General features: G+C 40.2%; 1 protein-coding gene across 5 annotated transcripts in view; it reads right to left on the bottom strand.

Moving 5' to 3' along the window:
• Positions 1–1,032: 1,032 nt before the first annotated feature.
• The window catches only part of LOC125766312 (venom dipeptidyl peptidase 4), a 111,958-nt gene continuing 89,858 nt past the window's right edge, over positions 1,033–23,132 (bottom strand). For all 5 annotated transcript variants that reach the window (XM_049432134.1, XM_049432136.1, XM_049432135.1 and 2 more), the window contains 9 exons: positions 21,378–21,491; positions 16,091–16,214; positions 14,943–15,057; positions 13,971–14,085; positions 13,235–13,849; positions 12,266–12,618; positions 12,051–12,169; positions 11,453–11,638; positions 1,033–9,879 (listed from right to left, as the gene is read on the bottom strand). In XM_049432134.1, coding sequence (XP_049288091.1) covers positions 9,829–9,879; positions 11,453–11,638; positions 12,051–12,169; positions 12,266–12,618; positions 13,235–13,849; positions 13,971–14,085; positions 14,943–15,057; positions 16,091–16,214; positions 21,378–21,491 — 1,792 coding nt within the window. In that variant the 3' untranslated portion in view covers positions 1,033–9,828. The remainder of the gene's footprint in view (positions 9,880–11,452; positions 11,639–12,050; positions 12,170–12,265; positions 12,619–13,234; positions 13,850–13,970; positions 14,086–14,942; positions 15,058–16,090; positions 16,215–21,377; positions 21,492–23,132) is intronic.

Consider the following 23,132-nt stretch of genomic DNA (forward strand, 5'->3'; position numbering starts at 1 on the left):
TGTAGACGTTGAGTAACCGATGACTAATCATGCATGGTGACAATCGGTTGTGATTCTCGCCCTACCGGCATCACGTTGTACATTGTTTGACATGATCGTTTGAGAAACGCATCGTATCAGAAATCATGTTTCATGGTTTAATAGCTTTATAATTTTCGACATTTTGTTTATTGTTTTCTTTAAGAATGGCTTAACTTTACAGGATGGATATCTGATGCATATGGGAAGCAATCTTGGTTTTATGTTCTACATTTTATGAATGTATATAAATATGGAAATAGTTCATCTTTATTGCCACATTGAACAATGATAATAGATTTTCGCTTACGAGTAGTAAAATGTCAAGTATCTAAAATTCAAGCATAGAAATGTCCTAATAAAAAGGCAAAAATCAACAATAAAGAAAAGTTCGATGTGTAAAAGAAATAAAATATTAATATAAAAGTAATAAATATTTATTATTATTAATAATAAAAAAACATATTTATAAAATGTGAAGTTAAATAAGTAAAATAAAAAAAGTTAAACAAATAGAAGAAATAAAGAAAGGCAGAACAATAAAAAAGTGGAACGGACAAGATTAAAGGATCAATCAGGCATTTTAAATAAATGAAAATGAGTCGCCTAAATTGGTAAAACTTAATAATTGATAAAATAAGATTGATAAAATTGATTTCCTCGATGAGTTGTGCAGCTCATCAAACGAAGGAGATATTAGCAAATACGTAGGACGTAATTTTTTATCAGTTATCATTAAATGTGATTTTTTCACCCTTATTTACAACCTCTAGTCACTTACCTATACATGCATGTGTATATAAAACATATCATACACGAACTATTGCTGTCATTATCAAATCAAGAAATTGATTTGCAAACCCATGGTGTGTCATCGGATTGTCCCTTACCTAGATGAATTAACGTGACCAACCTGTACAATTTATACAGCAAATAAAATCATTCGGACACAAATACATCTTCAAAAATTACCATCCCCAAAAAATGATGAATAAAACGGCTAAGCATTCGTCATGAATTTAAAATATCATTCTTTATTGAACTCGCGCAATTAGTATCCAGTTTGGTTGTTCTGTTTTGCTATCTCATTTGCTTTAATGCCATTGCCAATCTGTCGGTCTTCTTTCGTCTGTCACATTACGTTTTTTTTGCTTTACGCATTTAGTGGTATTATAATAACTTATAACTTACTGGCATTTATTTTCTGTGTAACAGTTCAGGCTATCGAGACGTAAGTGGGACTTGTTTTGTAAATATTTAACCATTCTGGTTTTGTTGGAGTAATTTGTTTGTTCTTGTTGCAGCTTGATTTGCGTTTGATTCTGTGTTGGTTACATTGTTTTTTTTTGTTTTGGTATAGCTTTGCTTATTTCTTCCCCCTTCCGCACTCATAGTACTTCCCTTCCAAAACTTGCGTCCTTGCTTGCGTAAACCGAAACCGAAGGTAAAATGTATATACTACGTTTTGTTTGGTTGTGTGTTTCTTTTTAAACGCTTTTTTTGACATGTTTCTTCTTCGTATTTTGTTTGTTTTGTTTTTTTTTTGTTCGCTTATAGTCAGCTTACTACTTTAGTATTTATTTATTTAAATATTTCTTTTCTCCTTGTTTCTGTTTTACTTACTTTGTTTGTTCCTTTTGAATAGAGACTTATGCATGAACGTTCTATTTTTTTTAGCCATGGGTTTTGAATGTAAGGAGCCCGCTCGCTCTATGTACAGTTCCATACTATCCACCGCACTGTAAAGGTGGTCCTCAGATTTGAGCTTTCGAGGTTCGAAGGGGTATATAATTCATAAGTTTTATCTACTTAGTACCGATGCAGTTGATGGATAGAACGACACTACGCTGATATGAACAGTACGAACAGTTGTCGACCGGACCAAAAAACATTGCCAACCGGCGAACGGGGTGTAAGTTATTGTGTCATTGAAAACGGTTAAATTCGAAATCCGAAACGAAAGGAAGATAGGTGTATTTCGAAGAATGCATAACAGCTGTTAGCCTAGGTATGTGGACCATTCTTTAGGGTCGAATGGTCGCACATTTCACTACGGTACGGTATGGTTTTTGAAACGTTCCTCAGCTATGCGCACCGGACACGTGGATGCATTGTTTGAAAGGGAACAATATGTTCCCGCCACTACTCACTATTTATGCAATGAAGTTTATATGTGTGGTAATTCTGCTTTTTAACGTTTCAAACGTATCAAACGCTCGCGAACAGTGATGTGGTTGTTGATTTTTCTTGTCTTTATACATACTGTTATTCGATTACACATTGTTCGACCACTGCTTTTCGTATCGGTAAAATTAAATTTATGTTTGCTTCATTCTTTTTTTTTAATTTTATTAATTTTTATTAACTTACTTCTTACAATCTACACTGTTGATTACGGTGGATGAGTAAAGTGTGCCTCACGCTCGCGGCTCTTCCCTTCGGGGGCGTTCTCATTTTATGTTAGGTTTCTCTCGGTAATAGAGCGTAATTTAAAAGGCAAACGGTACGAAAGTCTAGGACCATCTTCCTAGGAATGAAGATCCACATTATTGCTAGAGTGATTTGTGTGTGTGTGTGTTTTTTTATGTTTATTTCATTCATCTCCATACTATCACGAACCGCGGGGGATGAAAAAGATGAAAGGTAACGTTTCCTATTCGCCTACGACGGGTTCGAGAACGAGCACAGAGCGTGGAATTGCGTTTGATGTCACGCAAGCGTGCTTAATAATGTTACTACGTTCATTTTGTTTTATGTTACATGTGTTGCTTAGTTCCTTTAAATGTAATGTTTTGTTTTTACAATTTAAAACAATAAATACCACCAGCTCTTATGTCCATAAACTATCTTCCAGCGTACGGGGTGGAAAATGATTTTCCTCCAATTATTTGTTGGTGGTTTGGACGCAACTGTCACGACGTGTGTTTGCTGCACATGCAATATTGGGTGCAACAGTGGATCTGACTTGTGTGCAAGTTATGCTTGACGTTCGTTTAAACGGCCGTTAGAAAGCATGCTGCTGCACCCAAATCACTTTCACTCTCCCCCACCCAATATGCTTTGTTCTTTTTTTCTCCAAACAACAAAGCATCGGGCATCGGCATGACGTCACGTAACGCATCCAGTCCAGGTTTTGTTCTCTTTGGTTTCGTTTAATGATATATTTATATATTCTCCCGTTTAGAATTGTTCTGTTGCACGCTGATGAAAAACCCGGGGCGCAAACCTTTGATCGGACGGGTAAGTCCAGTCGCAGCGCCTTTCGTTCATCAATCGTTTGATCATCGAAAAAAAAATCCGCAAAAAACATTATGAATGTCTCTTTCAACCTTCTTTGGTTAGCTATCAAAAGATTGCGTTTTCTTGTTTTTTTTAAATACTTATTTCTTTGTACAGAAGATGCGCACAACGTTTTGCGTAATGAGAATAATACATGAACAGAGAGTTGTTTTTGTCTTTTAGGTAATGTTGACAAACGTTAAATGTCTAATGCAAAAATTAATATCTTCGTAGATGCATTCCTTAACATACTAGGAACATAAGCGTAGTTCAAATAGCAACAGAAAGGCTAAGTATTGCAACAGCTTTCATTAAATTTACTTATCAACAGTTGTCCACGGAGACAAAACAACGAAAGATTTGCCTATGCGAGGAAAGTTCTATCTATTTACATTTTAACAAGTTTTTTTTTAACTCCTCAGCTCAAGTGTGATGAGGCTAGGGTGTGTGGCTCAAAACGAATGGATGCTGAAACTTGAAGAAGAACATCGAAGGCAGCTACTCAACGACTACGCACACCAAAAACACATACACTTATTGATGGACATAGGGAAAATGTCACTTTTCCGCGATCCATTAGATGGAAAAGCCCTAGTTAACCGAACGCACTGCGCTCATGTGGCTTTACTATGTCCGGAGTTAAGGGGATTCATCAAACATTAAACACTAGCCTGAACTATAATCAACTCACGCGTTTGCTAAATTGTACACGCAACTTACAGTACGACGCATCTTGGTACAATTTATTTTGGTTAATGTTTCTGTTTTTTGTTTTTTGTTTTTTTTTCACACACTATTTAAACTCTTTTTTTTGCAACAATTTTTTTTCTTTGCTTTGTTTGGACCCTTAATTTATTATGTTCCTATGCGCTATTACTATTCGATCGTTACGGAGCGGTTTTGTAAGGTCAAGAAGAGGAGCTCTTATCGCTACGGTCTTACTATTATTGTATTATCTTTTTTTTGTTATTTGCTTTAGTTTCTAGTAATGTTTATTTTGCAAACTCTAACCAGTATCACATCAAGCACAGTAAACGATCTAAAGAAAGGTAGTTTGTGTTTCCGATAAACGAAACGGGAGGAAGTGTTTGGTTTCTTGTTAAAGAGGAGTTATATTGCGTTACACTTTCTACTTATTGACATTTTTTTTTCGTTCGGAACTAGTAAGCAAGGAAACATAGCTGATAGAATTTGAGAAAAATGGAGGAGGGTTAAGAATAAGTGATGAATAATGTTGTTTTTTTTTTGCTTTATAAAATCCTTCTCCCGTCGTGGTTTTCATAACGTTAGTGTAACGTGCTCTGTTGCTTACAGTATTGTGGCTCACAGTTTATGCTTTTGTTGCAGCATCATATTACGTGGAAGGTTATTTGCTACAGTACTACGCAAGTGTGATAATTGCTATGTTTTGATTGCCTATCAACCTATCGAGCGGAAACAACGTGTCTACTATTATCACTGATATGATTGAGAGTAGTGGAACCGTAGGCGACGTGGTCGTACGCGAGAATTTGGTATGAGCCGGGGAATATCATATTTTTGGAGTAGCGAAATGATATCGTTAAAGCAATACGTTTTGTTCGTAAGTGAGTGGTAGAGCAACACAAAACTTTTCTCGTAACAATAATTTCGATTTGATCGGATAATTAATCTGTCATAAGTGAGCGTTATGAGTTATGGGAGGTACTGAGGATATCACATTAGGGACGGGGAAAACAGGTATTTAGTAATAAACGATCATAACATTAGTAACGTACCAGATAGGAAACAATGTTTCGCATGCAGAAAACTAACCCAACAAGAATGATTCGTAAAAGCTTTTCCTCAGGCCGGTCCGAGGTTTTCAAAAAGTTCGCACTGAAAAGATGCAAGAAAGGCACCCGTTATGCGTTGGCGGGCGGCCATTTATTTACGCAACAAACGCCGTCATTGGAGCCGTTATTCATTTGCTTCATTTTAATGGCAAACATCAGCACGTGATTAATGTTGGGTTGGTCAAAATTGTTTCTTAAAGTACAATGATAGCCCTTACATCCTTACAAACCGGAACATGACTGGTTGGTAAATGTTTTGTGTGTTCTCTTTCGCCCCCCAAAAAGACCCGGCCAACCGTGGCGCAAATAACGCTACATGTGAAATAATGTGCCACTGTTATACAAGCACTGTACGCTGCCTAATGGAATATGCCGAGCGTGAAGTAAAGGTAAAACTCATCCTTTTGGAAGGCTTTCACCGTTATCGGGAACAAGTGGGCTTTTGGATGGAAACCTCCATGAGCGGGGTAATGATTTCTACGCATCATCGTGCACACTCACTGGTGTATATGTGTGTGTGTATGTTTTTTTCCATCACAATTTCCCTTCAAAAATTTGTTACAGGATGTAAAGAAAAAAAAGTGGAGCAAATTTCTACGCAGGATGGAGACGCCTGGTGGCGGGTGAATTTTGTGTTTAAATTTCACATCACATCCTTTTGCGTGGTAACTTACGGATTGTCAGGATTGTTTGTAATCCGGGTGGCCCGCAGCTTTTTTTATGCCTCCACAGTATTGTTTCTTAGGCGTACACACTTACATCCATATTCGGTTACGGTGTGTTATGTGTGGCTGCTGGCCCGAGGCAGATAATACCAGCAGAATCTGGGTTGAAGGTTTGGTTTATTTTTCTGTATGATTTACACTGAAGTACGAACCTTTCGGTCATGCTGTAAGGCTGCAAGGTAAATAATAAAGTATCAAAAACTCGCATCGGGATTTTGACGATCCGTCTCCCGGTGATGGGATCACGGTTTTATGGTTCGGTCGTAAAAATGTATCGTCATGCATACCTTTGCATTTAGTTAGGAAATAACTAATAATTTAGTATCTAGTACTCGTAAATGACGACAGCGTTTGCAAAAGCAAGACAATCTCTGTCATGCATAATTTATAAAATGCTAAAAAATCGATTTTTTTGCTTGTCGAGAAGAGTCTTCAGTAACGTAATTTAACATAATGAATATTATTTTTACGTTTCCCAAACCATAATCTTTCCAGCTTGCGTTCACGTGAAATTGATGAGATTTTAATTTTGCAAAATCCCGCCAAATCGGTTTCGGTCGATCTATCCCGTAATGCGAGACGCCAGACGACAGCAAAGATGCTCATGTAAAAGTGATTTTAAAAATGCGTCACGGTCAGATACGACCATCAATCGTACCAGAAACAAGACCCACCCCTTTCATGTTGCTACATGAACATACACACACACACACGCCTTGTAATATGGGTGGTCGAGCAAAAGGTCGAGCCTTCCACATAAAGCGATACAAGCGTTCAACAGCGTTCGCATAAATTCAAATAAGTCGACCGAGATAAGGAAAAAAAAGCCAGGAAAAAGCGAGAATAAACACAACACCCCTACGCCGACATGTATCGGTGCGAGTCGGAAGCTCTCTACAGTAGAGCTTTACGTTTAATCTACCCCGTATTCGATTGGCAAAGGTATCGCGTACGGACACTAGCTGGCGGGAGTTTTCTTCTTCCGGGAAATTGTTGGAATGTTTTCGGTACGAGAAATTGGCAATTGTGCCACACCATCTACAGGCAGCCGGTTGTGCGGTTTTGCCAAATGTATGAAATCGAGCAGAATCATAATCGTAAATTAATTTAACACCCATGAAATCTGTGTCCACCGAACCAGGCGGGAGTGTTTTGCGTGGGCTAGACTCCTGTTCAGAGCGGTGTAGACGGTAAGGAGAAAATTGGATCTTGCTTTCACCGGAAACCACAACCCAATGGTTGTCCTTGAAAGTGTCCTCCTTTTCAACAGATGGTTCTACCATCTACTCAACCGTCGGACGCTTTGGGGACTAGATTTTGCAAGAATTGTTCTGGGCATGAGGCAGCCTGAGCCTGAGTTGTAGCTATCGGTGGTTTTCCGGGATGATACCATCGGGGTGTTAATTAAATTTAAAACAACGCAACACAGTGCCGTTTCCCTCAAAAAGGGAGTAAGCCTTTTCCTTCTGCGCTGGAGTACGGAAATGGTAATGTGCAAACAGCAACAGCAAAAAAAAGAAGGTGGGTTAATTTGGGTATCCCCAGGTCGAACTGTGCTGGTTCTGCTTCGGAATAATACTGTTGGGACCGCTGGAGCTTTTACGATAGGTGGATGCGATTAGTGCCGTTTCGCATAGGTTCGTTCGGTTTATTTCGTATGACATTGTGGTGAATGATTTGAGAGAATGTATAGACGACAAAAGTTTGTCTGCTTTGCGGTACAGATAACAATTTACAATATTCGCTTGCTTGTTGGGGTAACGCAACAGTGCATGGGTTAAGTTGATATGGCTTTTGTTCTAATGTTATTGCTTTAAATGTTGAGCTCAAATGTGCTTAAACTGAAAACGTTGCAAAGATGTTGTTTTTTTTAAGAATATTAAAATAAATAAAGTAAATATTCTCCAAACAGTTCTGATTATGAAATAATAAAATGGAAACGAAGTGAGTGAGTGTTTGTGGAATAGTTTAACCTTTCCATCTCACAGAAATGGCTGCATAAGAATCGGGATTTTTCTTGTTATCTCGTTTAGATAAATTTACAATCACCATTACAACTACCATCACTTCTTCCAAACCAAGGGGGTTATCTTTACACTTCTTTCCAAGGGTTTTTTTCCCCCCAGAAGACAAATTTCTTTCTGGCATCGACCGATAGTAACCTGGTAACTGGTAACGTTAAGCACGTGTTGCTGCTGTTCACTAATCCTTTTTGCACGTGTTACGTGTAAGTGTTTTTTTTTAGATCCTTCACACGGGTCACACGGTTTGGTCGCACTATCACACGTTCGGTTTGTTATATTTACACTTTTTCTTAACCATGGAAAATAGAACGATGGAGTAAGGGAAAGAGAGACAGAGGATTGGAATTTTAGAGGGGCGAAAACAGGGCTCGATAACCAGATCGATTGCCCACGTGTCCACGTAGAGGGTAGATACACACCCTTGCTTATTTTTGCATGGGCAATAAAAAACCGAGACCTACTAGCGGGTCCGTACTTAAGGACGAAAGTTACTGTTATACGTTGACCCCCAAAGGTAAACGTGCGTAACGTGTCGGCTTAGTGCTCATTACCGGCCAGGGTGGTTTTTTTTTATTAAGGTGACCTTTTATTTTACGCACATATTTGAATTGTTTGTGTGTGTTTTTTTCTGTTCGCCACTTTAGCCGATCGATCTGAACATTGCTCGTTTTATATGAATCGTTTAAGTTTTTCACAACCATAATTTCTTGTTTTTTTTTCTTGCTCTCGGTATCCCGGTCGTTTCTGTGGAGATGTTTTCCAAAGCTTCTATTCACTTGGTGCCAAATATTATTGTATATCTATTGTTACATTTTTTTGCCATTTGTAATTCACACCCCATTCTAATCCCTTATTGCAGACAACAGTTCTTTAAAGTGTTGTTCTTCCTTCGAGGCAATGGCGTGCAATTAATGCTACCACATCTCTCGTGTCATCCCGGTCATACTGAAGCGCAAAAACGTGCCAATCGCCGACTGTGAGCTCCCAGTTCCTCAAATATGTGCCCAGATCATACACCCGTTTCCGTATTCCTTACGCTATACAACGGTCGCGTATTAATGTTGTTCGCGGCATTGTTTGCGTACCGTCTGTGACGTTGTGTTTTCTGTGCCCGCGTCTAATGCTGGATGGAATGGTACGTCACGAGCAGTTTTTAATGATGCAGTGTATTTGCTCACTGAAGTGAATGGAATGGGTTTGAATTTTGACACAGCGGCGGCAAAGGATGTTGAACGCCACTGCCAGACCAAACACCCCGCACATGTGTGTCCCCTTTTCTCCCCTTTTTACATCATCTCACTACTTCTGCCGTGTGTACGAGCGAGCAAGAAGTAGTGAGAAAGAGAGACAGCTGAGTGAGTCACTGAATGTGAAAATCCTACTTCAGATACTACGCAGAAATTGGCTCAACTACAAGTTTGTGTGTAACGTATTGTTTCCTATTTGTTATTTCGATTCCTTTCTTTACTTTCACTAGTGCGTTTGTGTTTGTTTTTGTGTTACGCCTCGAATCTCTTGTTCTGGTTGAGTTTCTGAGCGCTGTTGGGATGGCTTGTTCGGTGGTACTACATCCTGATGATGATGATGACGACTACGAGGATGTCGATGGTACTGCAGGATTGATCAGGGTTGATCGGATGGTAAGTGTTCCGCAGAAAGAGAGCGGGTAGGCATATGCGAATAAAAAAATTACACGCATGCCAAAGAAAACTCTACACAAGAATCGCCCAGAGTCCACGATTGGACTGGTATGAATGTTCTGCAGTCTTTTGTTTTTTTCCCTACTGCTTCACTGGGCTGTCCTTGGTTGTATTTTGTACCATCGTTTCATCGTACCATTTCCCGTTAGGCTCCCGATTTGTGCCAGTTCGAAGTAAAGAAAGGAAACGTTTTTTGCTAGAGAAGAGTGAGAAACTTTTACATGAAACTTGAAGCTGAATCAGTAGCACCGAAGTAATCAAGCAAATATTAATCACTGGAACCACCATTTCCCAGGCCGGGCTTTACGTCCAGTGGTACCTAGAAAGAAGAAAAAAACACGACGAAAAGAAAGTGAGAAGATCATGTACGTGTTAGTAGTGAAGAAAGCAACACACACATACAAAATAAGCAAAACAAAGAGGATATTAAAGGAAGTGAGTTTGTAAGGAAAGGCGTGTCCGGAAAAACGCACCCCCCCTCCCTTCCCGAATAGTGTGTGTTGAACGGGGTCGAAAATGTGAGTACCGTCGAGGAGGGTAACTGTCGTTTGAAATGATGCGATGTCAGTTTATTAGAGCGGGCGGGTCAACTTGGGCCAAATGGCTTAATTTATCAGCATGTTTGCTCGATATCGATCAACCAAACGGTGGGAGGCTATGCTACTGTGGTGGCCCCAGGCATAGTATGTCCTCTACGTACGACCTACCGGAATAGGGTTTCGTTTCGCCCTTTCGAATCGGAGGGTTTCAAGTGTGAGAGCATTATTATTAATGAAACACTGGCAAAAGCGCCTCGTGCGATGGAGTCCCCAGTCGAACGCTTTCCCAGTTCGAACGGAGAAAAGCGGTACTCGCGAGGAAAAGTTTTACTTCCGAAGGAAATCCTTTGAATTTGTGTGTGTGTGTGTGATGAGATCCGAAGTGGAGGGAAAATAAACCTTTATTTACTCTGACCTGTTCATGTAACGGTTTTAGATGTTCGCAGCGTATGAAGTTGCGAATTTTGAATGTTAATTAAGGTATCAAAACTCGTTTGTCCATGATCCAACGGTGAACGTTTTACATGACAAACAACACAGCTCAAAGCGATAAGGATTTTATGCACTTTGTGCCTGGGTATTGGATCGTATCGGTTTTGATTGAAAATAATTTATGCATTTACACATTACATCGAAATGTTTTATGAAATTAATGCCTAAAGTTAGACGATTGGAAAACTGGGGCTTCCATTTATAGTTACAGTTCATTTAATGGGTGGATAAACAGGGTTGCAGATTAGAATAAATTTTTAAATAACTGATTAACTTGTTAGTACCGATTTGTGTTTACATTTTGCTGGCCTTTCATTCTGATAAATACGTTAGAAATTGTGAAGTAATAAGCATGAAAAGCGAGCTGTCGCGTTGATGTTTTAATATGAATCTGATTTATAATGAAGTTGTGAAAATCCAGTTTACAAATCTGCATTTGTTGATATTCCGAAAAGGATTCCGTTAGAAGTACGGTTGTTTGAATAAAGAAAAGATTGTTTAGTGTTTTGCAAAACTAAACACCAAAAGCGAATATACATTAATGTTTCGATTTTACTACGGCAAGTAAGGCTAACTTCTTGCTCACAAATACCGCAGAGTCATTTGCAATTCAGATGGCGCCTATATTTGCCGTAGAACAACTGTTCAAAGCTCTCGTCAAAGCTCGTAAAGAGAATTGCGTTGAGCATCAATTTACCGCTGTTAAGAATAGTAAAGCATAGTCCAACCAACCTCCCTCCCCCCCCCATTCCTCGCTGCCCCCTTGGCCAACCCATTTTATCACCCGTAACACTCGGTACGGGTTCGTAAAAGATTTATCCGGGCACTTTCCACTCAATCTCGGCGCCGCAGCAAACTTACCAGCTTCCGGAAACAGTCCTCGAGGAAGAGCGTCATCGAACGGTAGAGGTGCTTCTTCACGCCGGCCAGATTGTGGCCCTCGTCCGGGTATATCAGCTGCTTGAACAGTGCTCCCTTGCTGGAGAGCGCCTTCGAAAACACCATACTCTGCTGGAAGTGCACATTATCGTCCGCCGTACCGTGAACCTGCGCGATGGGGAATTGGGATGGGACGGGTGGGTGTGTGTGTGTGTGTGTGTGGGTGTAAATGGTGAAAAGCGAAAGAAATGGTTGATTAAATGTAATGGCAGTGGTTTGTGCCTTTGCCGAGCGGGGTTGTGGAAAAACATAAATTGTGCCGAGCGATGACGGCGGTGTAAGGCTTTCCGTCGCGTCTGTTTCGCTTTCCCCAAAAACGCCGGACTTCGCGGGTGTCCATGGGATGGCCGCTAGTGGCGAACGCTCGATGAAGGATTGCGCTTTCACCCTGGTAGGGTTGATAGCCGTAATCTAGCACACTCTATCTAGCTGCAATCGATCCTTTTTCCATTTTGTTGAAGTTTTTTTTTGCTTCCCTGCTGTAATATCTAATGCCTAATGGACGTGTGCGGTCGCTTACCATGAGAAACTGCTTGTCTCGCAGTTTTTCCGCGTGCTTCGACAGATCACTATCCTCGTAGCCCTTGTAGTTGTCTGTTACGTTCGGCATGCCCATGTACCGTTCGGTGTACGTGGAATCTGAGCGTGAGAAGAGAAAAAAAGGTTGGAAGCAAAGCGAATGAGATATGAGTTATGGTCGAAGGTTTGGTGGTAAAGCTCGCCAGGACATCGTACCGTAAAGCTTCCAGTTAGTGACAGGAGCAACACTGATGCCACACTGGAACAGGCTGGTAGGGCTGGCCATTGCCAGGGCCGCCGTGTATCCACCGTAGCTCCAGCCCCAGATACCGACACGTCGCTTATCGACAAAGTGCAAACTGTCGCGCAGATATTCGGCCACCTCAAGCTGATCGGATACCTCGACGGTACCGAGCCTTCGATAGACTTCGTGTAGCAGCTGATAGCCCTGGCCACTCGATCCTCGGCCATCGATTTGTGTTACGATGTAATCTTTCGTGCCAGCAAGATAGGTGTTCCAATCGACACGCCACTTGTCCGTCACAAGTTGCGTACCGGGACCGGAGTATCTGTAGAATGAAAAGGCAATTTCATAATTTATAATTTATTTAGGATTTCATGCCTGCCGTTAACTGCCTAAACAAGACGCAATGTACACAGGATACACTACTGAAGATTGAAATGTTCGAATAAGGTATTAAATACCCTGGACATGGAGGATCTTGGGGTGTTTGTCCCATACTGTGTATTTCTGAATTCATGGATAAGGATCTTCTTGGCTTAACGACCTTACAGGTCACGCCGGCCATTTCTGGCTTACTAGACTTATTTTACCACGTAGCCGGATAGTCAGTCCTTGCTACGGGGGAACGGTCCGGATGGGATTTGAACCCGGTCCGGCCGTGTGGACTGGCGCCGTTTATCACATGCACCACCGGACCGCCCCTGGATAAGGATATGGGATGGATAAAGGATGAATGTTTCAAGTGTGTTTGAAAAGAAAAATCTCTTCTTGATCATTTAATTTTTCAAGGATTTTTATAGAGTTAGGTAATTGATGTTGATAATCCCTTTGCGCATCCATTAATAGACAAGTGAGACCTCTTTCCCAAAATCTTCGATTATCCCAAAAAAAAAACATTTTAATAGAGAGATATCGAATGTTGAAAGAACAGCTTTACTTACACGTGTACGATCATCGGATAACGTGTGATCTCATCTTCCCGCAGCCCGGGTGGTAAGAAGAGTCGCACCTGTGCATGATACCCGCCCGATATCATGACCGGGAAGGACTTAACCTGTGGTAGTGCAATTTTGTTGATACGCTCTGCCAGTGCCGTATTGTTTTGCAGGTAGTACAGCACCTGCGTCGGACTCTTCGCAATATCGGGCACAATACGATAGATGGCACTGAATGGCACAATCGGACCGAGACATTCGATCAGCGCATACTCGCTATTGCTGGGCGCAAAGATGGCCGTGAAGTACTGGCAGGGCATTGGCGGTAGCGCTACCACCACCTCAGGTTCCGAAGGTTTTCGCTTTCGCTTCGAAGGTGGTGTTGTCATCGGTACCTCCACATACTCTTCCTCCTCATCCTCGATATCTTCCCAATCGTCGTTCCACTGTTGCTGCACCCGGTTCGACGCCTTGATCGCAACGTGCGCATGCGAACTGTGCTGATGGCTACAGGTAAGACAGCGCGGTGGCCTAGGCGATGTACCTTGCTTGGGTGGCAGTGAGGAGGCCCGATACAGATGCTGCTGGGCTGGTGAGTGTTCCGGGATTCCGAGGTAGTATCTAAAGTTTCGACGGCAGAAAAAAACACGGAAGCAACAAATGAAGAAAATAAATAAAACCATTCATAAATTACACCACCGTACTCTATACGGCACTTTTATCGGCAGTTCGGACAACTTACACGAAGTTATTCGCCTGATCCCAATGGAGAATTTTATTAACCTCGAACCGGCCATGAGTCAATGGTATGATGCGTTTTTTGCCAATGTGTACGTGTACCAGGTGCCGAAAGTGTCCTGCACTCGGTTGCGGAAGCAGCACGATAGGGAAGAAGAATAACCATATGAACAAGGATAATGGAGTGGCTGAATAATGAGCTAAATCCTTGGAGAAACTTCGAAACCGGAACCGAAACGGATCAAACGGAACATCCATCTTCGGCTTGTTAGTGTTGTGTGTGCGAAGAGAACGAGAAAGAAAGGTGGCATGTGTGTATGGCTCGAGGTATTCTACTTTTATTTGTGGTTCACCAGTCGAACCCGAATGAATGATGTGCCTGTCCGTTAAGGGAAACGTATGGTTTCAATGGTACAACCAGAGGGCTAAGTATATGCATTTGCCGGTACGCAGAGCTACAAATTGGCAGGATGACATATCTTTAGCATTAGGGTGTACATCGTCGATGCTTTTAGTGTCTGATTGCCCTGTATCATTGGATGATTCGTCAGGAGTATTTCTTAGATTTTGTTATTAATGCTCTCTCCTTATTAAACTGTTATTATGAACACTAGGCTTAATTTTAAAATTTAATTTAATTTTTATGTTATATTTCGACATAAATTTTATAAACTAAACTTAACAGTTTTTTTCACATTATAGGTATATAGAACGAATGAAATGGCAGTTACTGTGCTAATGTATAAATTAGAACACAGCCCCTGGCAGTCATGAATTATGCACATGCTTAAATAATTAATACACACGAGCTTATCGTAAAGTATCGGAAGCGTACCGGCTCTCATCCGGCAAAGGGAAGTGTCTTAACATCCGGCAACATCCGACTCGTGGTGTGGCAAAAGAAAAGCGCACACACGCGACTTCTAACAAAAAAAAAATAAATAAAAAAAAACTAAAAGCACACATTCCGACTTACCTGCGGAACCATCGCGCAACGGTGAGATAGCAATGTACGAGCTGCCATTAAGGCTGAAGAACGGTACAGACATCTCGTCGACCCAGCCACGTCCATCGCCACTAATCCGGTGTGTCTGTGTCGGTGTGTAGTGGGAGAGGTAAGAAATGGGGAGGGAAAAGCAATGAGACACACTCGAATAAATCCTGCTTAATTCACAAACATTGCAAAGTGGATGATGTCGCTTTTAGTGTCTGTCCATTCATCGGTCCTTACGGGTCGGTGGCTTTGATCTAGCGCTTCGGGCTAGTGGCGGGTACTGCTCCAAGGTTTTTCATCCTTACACCGTTTACACCCACGGGTCCATGCTAATCCATGTTCATAGTGAAGGAAGCTTTTCAACACTAAAGCTCCTTACTTTACAGTTTTCCATCTCGTGGAGCAACAAAAAACAAAAAGTGTCATTAGATTGTGGTTTTTCATGGCGAGATGCAACGATGCATCGGATGAAATGGTACGGTTTGATTGGCCTCTCGAAACCATTTTACAGCGTTTCTCTGTGTCTCACCTGTTCACCCAACCCAATTTCTCGCCGGCATTGGACCGGGGCTGACCAAAAACCGTTGGTCAGAGATTTATTGTTTCAATTTCACAGTTGAAATGCAATGGGTCACCATCAGAGATTCATACAGACACATAGATAAAGCTCCACTCGCAAATTGTCGAGCTTTTTCACCTTCCCACGTTCCACGTTCGTACGAAACATTCGGACAGCTCACGTTCCTGCATTAAGCGGTGCATGCGGTGCGGTCATTTGAGGAGTACTGGCACACTGAGACAATTTTCCTCTTCAAATAACGTTTCGCTGCAGAGACCACGCGACGTTCAGCGGCGAAAACGGGCAAAAGCTGGATGTTAAGTATCTCGGTGAGATTTAGTCGTATGCATTTGATCTGTGATGGTTGGTGGCGCTGTAGTTTTGCTTCGTTTGTTATGCCGTCTGTGACCAGAGATTGGAATAAAGCCATCGCCGGATTTCTGTTGCTTCGTCTTTTGGTAGCCAAAAAACCCCGAACCCCGACAAACGATGAAGGCAAATGATTGCCGTCGTCCGACTGGGAAAGCGGAAGCGAATGGACTAGGATAATGCTGTTTGGAAGACAAATTACCTCCTGACAGTACCACATCGGGCTTTTGCACAGCGTCACGACCGACAGGTTCTGGGGTCGGTTCATCCAAACCACGCTGACCTCCGATGGTGACACCCAGGACGCGCTGGTAAAGTAATGCTCTCTGTGTAAAGGAAGAAACACAAGTAAACAGATGGAGACATATCGTTAGGTAAGTCGGTTATCGGAATCGTTTTTCGAATGTGCACTAGATTAATTGAAGTAAGAATGGAGCTGCTGACAGGCTTGAAACATTGGTGTTTGGGTGAGCAGTGATTGGAATTTTATTTACCACCTTGGGTTGAAGTGTTTTAAACAAATGTTTTATTGAATTGTACATTGGAGACGATTTTATGACACGACGAAAATTAAAACACATCGACATATTTTAATATTCTGCGCTACTTTTTACACTGCTACAACTTAAGCAACTGGTGACTTTGTCACAAGTTGTTTGCCCAAACTGCTCACTAATTCATTTGCAACTTTGCTTCACTTTGCTGGCGAAACTTCGCGATGCTATGACCAATCGTCGAAGTGGGAAAAAGCGTTGCGATACGGTGTCGATAGAGGAAAATCATGTAAATGAACGATTGCCTCACGATTCTGCCGTCGCCCTATATCCTTACGGACGTCGTAAGCGTCGAGTGAAATATTTCAATTGAACGGAAACTTTGTAATTGTGTTTGAGTTTGCGTTACGTTTTTGGGTTACGCTGCAGCGGTTTTATCAAGTTTAGTGTGCACAGGAGATTCTAATCAGCAATGTGAACGACTGTGTTGCAAAGAAGTTTTTTTATGTTTCTGTTGTAGATCGTCTACTGAAGTTTATGTTGACATTATATGCATTGATATATTGAAATATACCTAGGAGATTTTTTTTTTTATTTTACTAAAATCAATAACAAGTCATTTAATGTCGTGAATAGAGAGTTTTATTTTTCGACAAACTTTAATTTATTAATGATCCTTTATGAGCAGAATTTATAAGAATTATATAAGTAAAAAATAAAAATTAAAGCAAGGATTAATACGTATTATTCCTCACTGTTAGAAGTTTAAAAATGATTTGATGTGATAATTTAAAATGATCAATTTTATATTAATTTGTTTCTTTTTCTGTCGCTTTTATTGTAGTAAATATGGATTTTTTCTTCTTTTTATAATGTTATGTTGTTATTATTATTAATTTTAGCAGCTTTTGGTTTTATGGTAACAATATCAATAATAATTTTCCACCATTTTGAAGGATTGGTTTTAAATCTGTGATAGAAATTGAACATATTTTCCATAAGAAATACAATGCTACCGGCTGCAATGCCATACAGATAGAGCATAAAAATGGCTTTTAATGTATCTGTAGTAAGTATTCCCGATTGTGGCAAAGAATTCGTTTCACGCATCATCTCATGTTTAACCTGATCGTACCAATTGTTGTAGTAATTGGAAAGCCCACCCTGTAACAGATACTGCCGGTAGGTGCGATATTTAAGCTCCAGTATTGTGTACGGATTGAAACTCATAAACTCCAGCATTGGAATAAAAGTGTCGCGCATGATATAATAATTTCCACCCTTGTGTTCGCTTTGAAAGCTCCCGTATATCCGATAAGAGCATGGAACCAAAGAACAAAGTCGCTCAGAATGATTTTCTATCTTGCGGTAATGCTTCGCTAGGTCATTTGCTGACACAATGCGCTGTTTGATCTCTGGAAAAATGGCAATTACCAACTGCTGAATTGCTGAATATGCAATAAAGTGATAATCAATAGCGAGCAGTTGTTCGACCGTATCGATGCGCTTCTCAAACACACGCAGTGTGATCAGGGATAAAATCTGACTCTCGTAAATAGTGTGACAGAACAGAATGAGTAGCGCAAGCATTACTGTCAACATGCGATCGTGTCCGCTGAAGACTGCCCAATTGCCGGGTGTTTCACCGAAAAAGAATCCCACATTTAGCGAGATTCGTTTGGGGAACATAATTTTAACCACCAATATCATCGCAATACTGGCGATCACACACACCCAAATTTCATAGTGGAACGGTTTGATGAAAAACTTGATCAAGTTGATCATATCACCAGCTGGTATGTTGACGCAAATGCCACCATATGTGGGAATGGCGTGAAATTGATTGACTGTAGTACCAGCTAGGAATGTCTTCGATAACGACAGATCACCTAAACCAATTGTAACGAACGGATCCGAAACGTGCTGCTCGATCAATAAGCGATAAGTAGCATTTTGATGTTGGACAATATCGCGCATCAAATCGACTTCCGTACCATACAGCTTTCCCGCAATGTATAAAGGTTCGTTCACGGCGGATACGATCGTGTACTCAAACCCCTTCAAATCGATCAAATAATCGGGAAACAAGTGTGAGAAATAAGTTTCATTTGTTTGCAGTGTTTGCGTATGATTCGTGAACGGGTTGATAGTGTACATGCTAAGCGTTGCGGAGTGTAAATCCACATTTAGCAGCAATATCCGGTAGAGTCCAAGCATTTTATATTTATGAAGCACCGTAGTTAGGATATGCTTCCCGTTCCTGGATGGAGCACTTTCGTATAAAACCACAAGATACGCGTTGTGATCCCAATAGCGTTGCTGAGTATAGTAGAAGAGCTCGTACGGGGGAATATCGTCAGTTAGACTATTTTTGAATAAGATACACACTTTTGCTTTGTAAGGTACACTGTTTTCGTTAAACATTCTATTCTGTGGCGATGGGGACTTGCTGTAGATTAAAGGATTTCGAAGAGCGCTGATCGATCTTAGAAGCTCAGTAACGAACGGAACCGCAAAATCGTATCCAAAGCGATGAACGATGATGATTGGTTGTGGATCTCGTACTGCAGTGAAGATCGATTCTAGTAAATGTGTCACTTGTTTTATTAACAACGATTCTTCCAACGGTACAAGTTTAGTATGACCGAAAACAGACGCTGTAAGCATCGTTATAATTACGAACGTCAATGCGGTACGTTTGACCATTGTTACTGATGTAGAACAAAGCTTTTGTTAGCATCAGTTTAAATGGCAAGTTTGCTTTTAAAATGGTCTAAATTTTATTGTTACATGCATGCGACTCCATTATGTAATTATTTGTAATGCCCTTAAAGTGTTGCTCATCGTAGCGTGTGATTTGTAACGATTGTTGGGTTTGAACATTAAACACATTTTCGAACATCGCACAATGCGTACATTTAATTTGATATGCATTATTTTAAAGCACATTTTCACAGCTTAGTTATTAAACACCATATATCAGGCGATCGCAGAATAAATGCCTGATATTTAGAGATACGGGCATTAGAGTAAATGTAATCTGAAACATATAGTAAAGAGTACTCAGAAGGCCAGACGCTTCTACTAAGCTCTACAGTACAATACACTTTTTGAGCAGGAAAATGATAACATAATCCATCCAGCGTTTCCAGGTCCAAGCTCCTGGAATCGCTGATTGGACTATCGCTGGTTGCTGGAGGAAAGGTTGCTGAACGCCAGGAGATTGTTTGTGACGGGTCTAATAAATGGCCACATTGACTCTTCTACGCTACTCTCGGCAATCAACCTTTACTTGTCTGCTCGTGCTCTTCGGGTGCGATCCTTACTAGCGGTGGAAAATCGACGCACTGTGGATTCTCCGACCTGTTCCTGAATATGTGCTGTAATTTAAACGATGTCTGCGATTTGTTCGAACTAGGCATGACAAATGCGACATTCATCGACAGTATTAACATCCAGCGCGGTACCTCGGATTCTTAATGTATATGTTGAAAAACCGTTCAAGTGAAAAGTGAGTACACAATTTAGTTATTTATTACTAAATAGAAGTATATGTATACGGTGGCTTTATGGCATTATGAGCTCGTAACAAATGTACATATGGTAAGTGTTTTCTCTTGCAATACGGCCAGGCCATTGCTTTTGAATAAAAAAAAATTTCACTCTCTTAGTTATTTAGGAATCCATAACTTCGATGCCGAAATGTTTTCCTACAGCGATCTAACTTTTATTTTTGTGTGAAATACACAGATATCTTTCAATTTTTTCCTACAGTTTCTTGATGTTGACGTAAAGAGACATGTTTGAACACACTACAATTTAAGCACAATTGTTCGCCAAAAATTCATTTCAGTTCTTTGAACTTCAGCCTTTTGAGGCTGACAATATGGCTAAATGCCGTAATAATCAAGTATAAATAAAATAACAATTACTATGAACTTGTATCAAGAAATCTTCTTAGTGGTATATTATCTTTAATAGCCTTATCTACTTAGAAAAATATGATATTCTTATGACATTTTTGATTAGCTCATTGAGATTATCAATCTCATTTTTCATGAATCCAATGAAAGCCTTCAAATAGCAATTCTCTTTCTTTGGTTTCTAGTTAATCTGCTATCCTACGAGATATTGCTGCTGAGCATTATGGCATTGGCAACTCACAAGGATTTATTCACGAGAATAAAAAATCCAAAATCCACTTCGTAATTCCTTTAGAGATTAGAAGCTAGTGGCTATAATAATAAGTATTCAAGTTTATTATTTATTGCAATAAAAACCTTGAGTTAACTGGTCTTGACAAAAATGGAAAACAATTCTATGTTCTATGATGCATAGTATATATTCAGACTCGGATTTTCTTTAACTTATTTAACCTTATTATAATTGGAGAAACATTCATGAAATTTGTTACCAATTTAATATTCTATTAATTGATACTCGATAGGAAAAGTTCTAGTGAGACATAACGAATTGGATTTAACATATAAAGATTCAGTGTTTTCAGAGATATGCTCATGGAAATACCGATCTTTGATTAATAAATATTTCATTGTTGTTTCATGCCACTAAAATAATGGATTAAAAAAAGATTTAATATTGCGTTAAAATGCTTTGATGGATGTATTCCCATGTAGATGAAACGATGATGAAATATTCATTCCGCATTAAAAAAAACATCACGTAAATATATCATCCACCTTTCTAACATCACTTTAAGTTCTTTGATTTTATTCCAAAAGGGTTCTTATTCCATCTATTTTGTATGCTGTGCATCAACAAACGATTTACATATTTTTCAATCACTTGATATACAAAAAAGAAAAATAACTCCAAAAGGACACAGAAAATGATTTGGATAAGCTATAAAGCATCGGGGCAAAGTGACAAAAGGGGAAGTTTTTATAAAGTTTTGTAAAAACTTGTGCCCGAATGCATGAGTTGTGAAGAGTGTTTTTTTTCGTTTTTCGTTCTTTTGCCCTGGAGTATACTTACTGATTGAGCAGAATCGGTGGCGGAGTGAGCTTGTTCATACGAATGGTTTTCGGGTCGGTCAGATCGGCAACGTTCAATGTGACCGTTGGGTTGCTCGTACCCGGCTTGGGATATCTGTGGAAGAATGAGAGAGAGAAGAGAGAAGTATTTTCATTAATATGATCAAGTACACGCGTTCATCGCCATAAAAGCCTGTGCTAACACAACGGTTAGGATTATTGTTCAAACAGTAAGAAGCGTTCGTAACGATATGATTCCAATGTTTACGACAGCTGTCTGTACGAAAAGGGAAGCATGAAATAGTTTACCCTTTTGAATCGCACTTTTATATTCTTACACGGTACCACCAAACTAACCAGGAAAACAGCGAGACTAACTGCCAATCGTTATAGGAGCGGCGTATGAGATTAAAAAAAAAAACACACACACACTCTCGAATGCACTTCCCATGCAGTTGTGCAGGGGAAAATAGGGAAAATCCTCAACCAGCGGAACGGAAGTGCACATTTAAAGCTTAACCAGCGAGCCAAACGCAAACCGATGAAAAGTTGCTCCATCGAAGTTGGTAGCTACTTTTATGCTTTTTCCCACATGGAAAAAAGAAGCATTTGAACTTTGCCGTTCCCCGTTCCCTTATCACACCATCGCAAACGTCTTGCGCGGGTAACATGGCCATTTTTTTTTGCTGCGAAAAGTTTATCCATCCAGCTGACTGCAGCATCCATCGCTGTTCGCTGTGCTTCGTTTCATTTCGATTCCAGTGTTGCGAAGCTTGAATGCGAAAATAGCAAAATGGTTGTGATTTTATTGCAGTTTGCAGAAGCGTTCTTCCTTCTTGAGGGTTTTCGGGGAACCCGCGATAATAACCGCCACAGCTCCGGCGACGTACGAAAGCTATCAATTTCCAGCCCAACTTTTGCACGCTGCCATTGTTTCATTAGTGGTGACGTGCCTGGCAAGAGCGATTGGCTTATTGAATCATAACATTTTGCGGGCCCATGGTCTGGAGCACAAAACACAAAGCGCACCACAGTGGTGGAAACTCTGGAAAGCATAAATTAAATTCAACTTAAACAAAAGTGGCTGAGCGTTTTGTACATTATATTAATAACAATCCATTCGATGCAGATGTAAGGGACATAAATCCTGTACGAATGGTTTCCATTTGTTGACCTCGATAAGGCAAAGATCGTTGAAACGTTGAAACTTTATTCTTCGGCTCTTATGTTTTGGCGAAGAAACCGAAAAATAATAATTGAGAATATCATTAAATTTGAAGTTAAACCGATTTTGACTGAAGACTTTTGATAAGAATCAAGTGGAAGCTAGCTATAGAAATCATGAGTCCACACGGTTTGGTGGAACATTTCTGGCTTTGTTTTGTTACCAATGTATCGTGTGACGCGTGTCGTCTTCTTCTCAGTGAGGCATTTGCGCGCGTATTGTTAACATTTAAGCAGTTTTGCGAATTCCTTCATTGAATAGACTGTGCTTTTTTTTCTTCATTTTCTTTCGCAAAGAAGTCTTTCGTTTTTCCTAAGTAACTCAACATTAAGAGTTATCTTCCAATTAGTGAAATTAAGGAGTTTGTTCTGCCCACAAGTTCGATGAGGCTTAAAAGTAGTAAATAGCTATCATTAGACGTTTTGAGTTGGAGAGCTTAAAATTTGCAAGGTGTGTCTTTAAAATTTCCAATTCTAATGTTAGGCTTAAAGTTTACAAGATGATGTTGTCATTACTTCATACGCCATACCG

This window comes from Anopheles funestus, chromosome 2RL (assembly GCF_943734845.2).
Source record: "Anopheles funestus chromosome 2RL, idAnoFuneDA-416_04, whole genome shotgun sequence".
NCBI classification, from domain to species: domain Eukaryota; kingdom Metazoa; phylum Arthropoda; class Insecta; order Diptera; family Culicidae; genus Anopheles; species Anopheles funestus.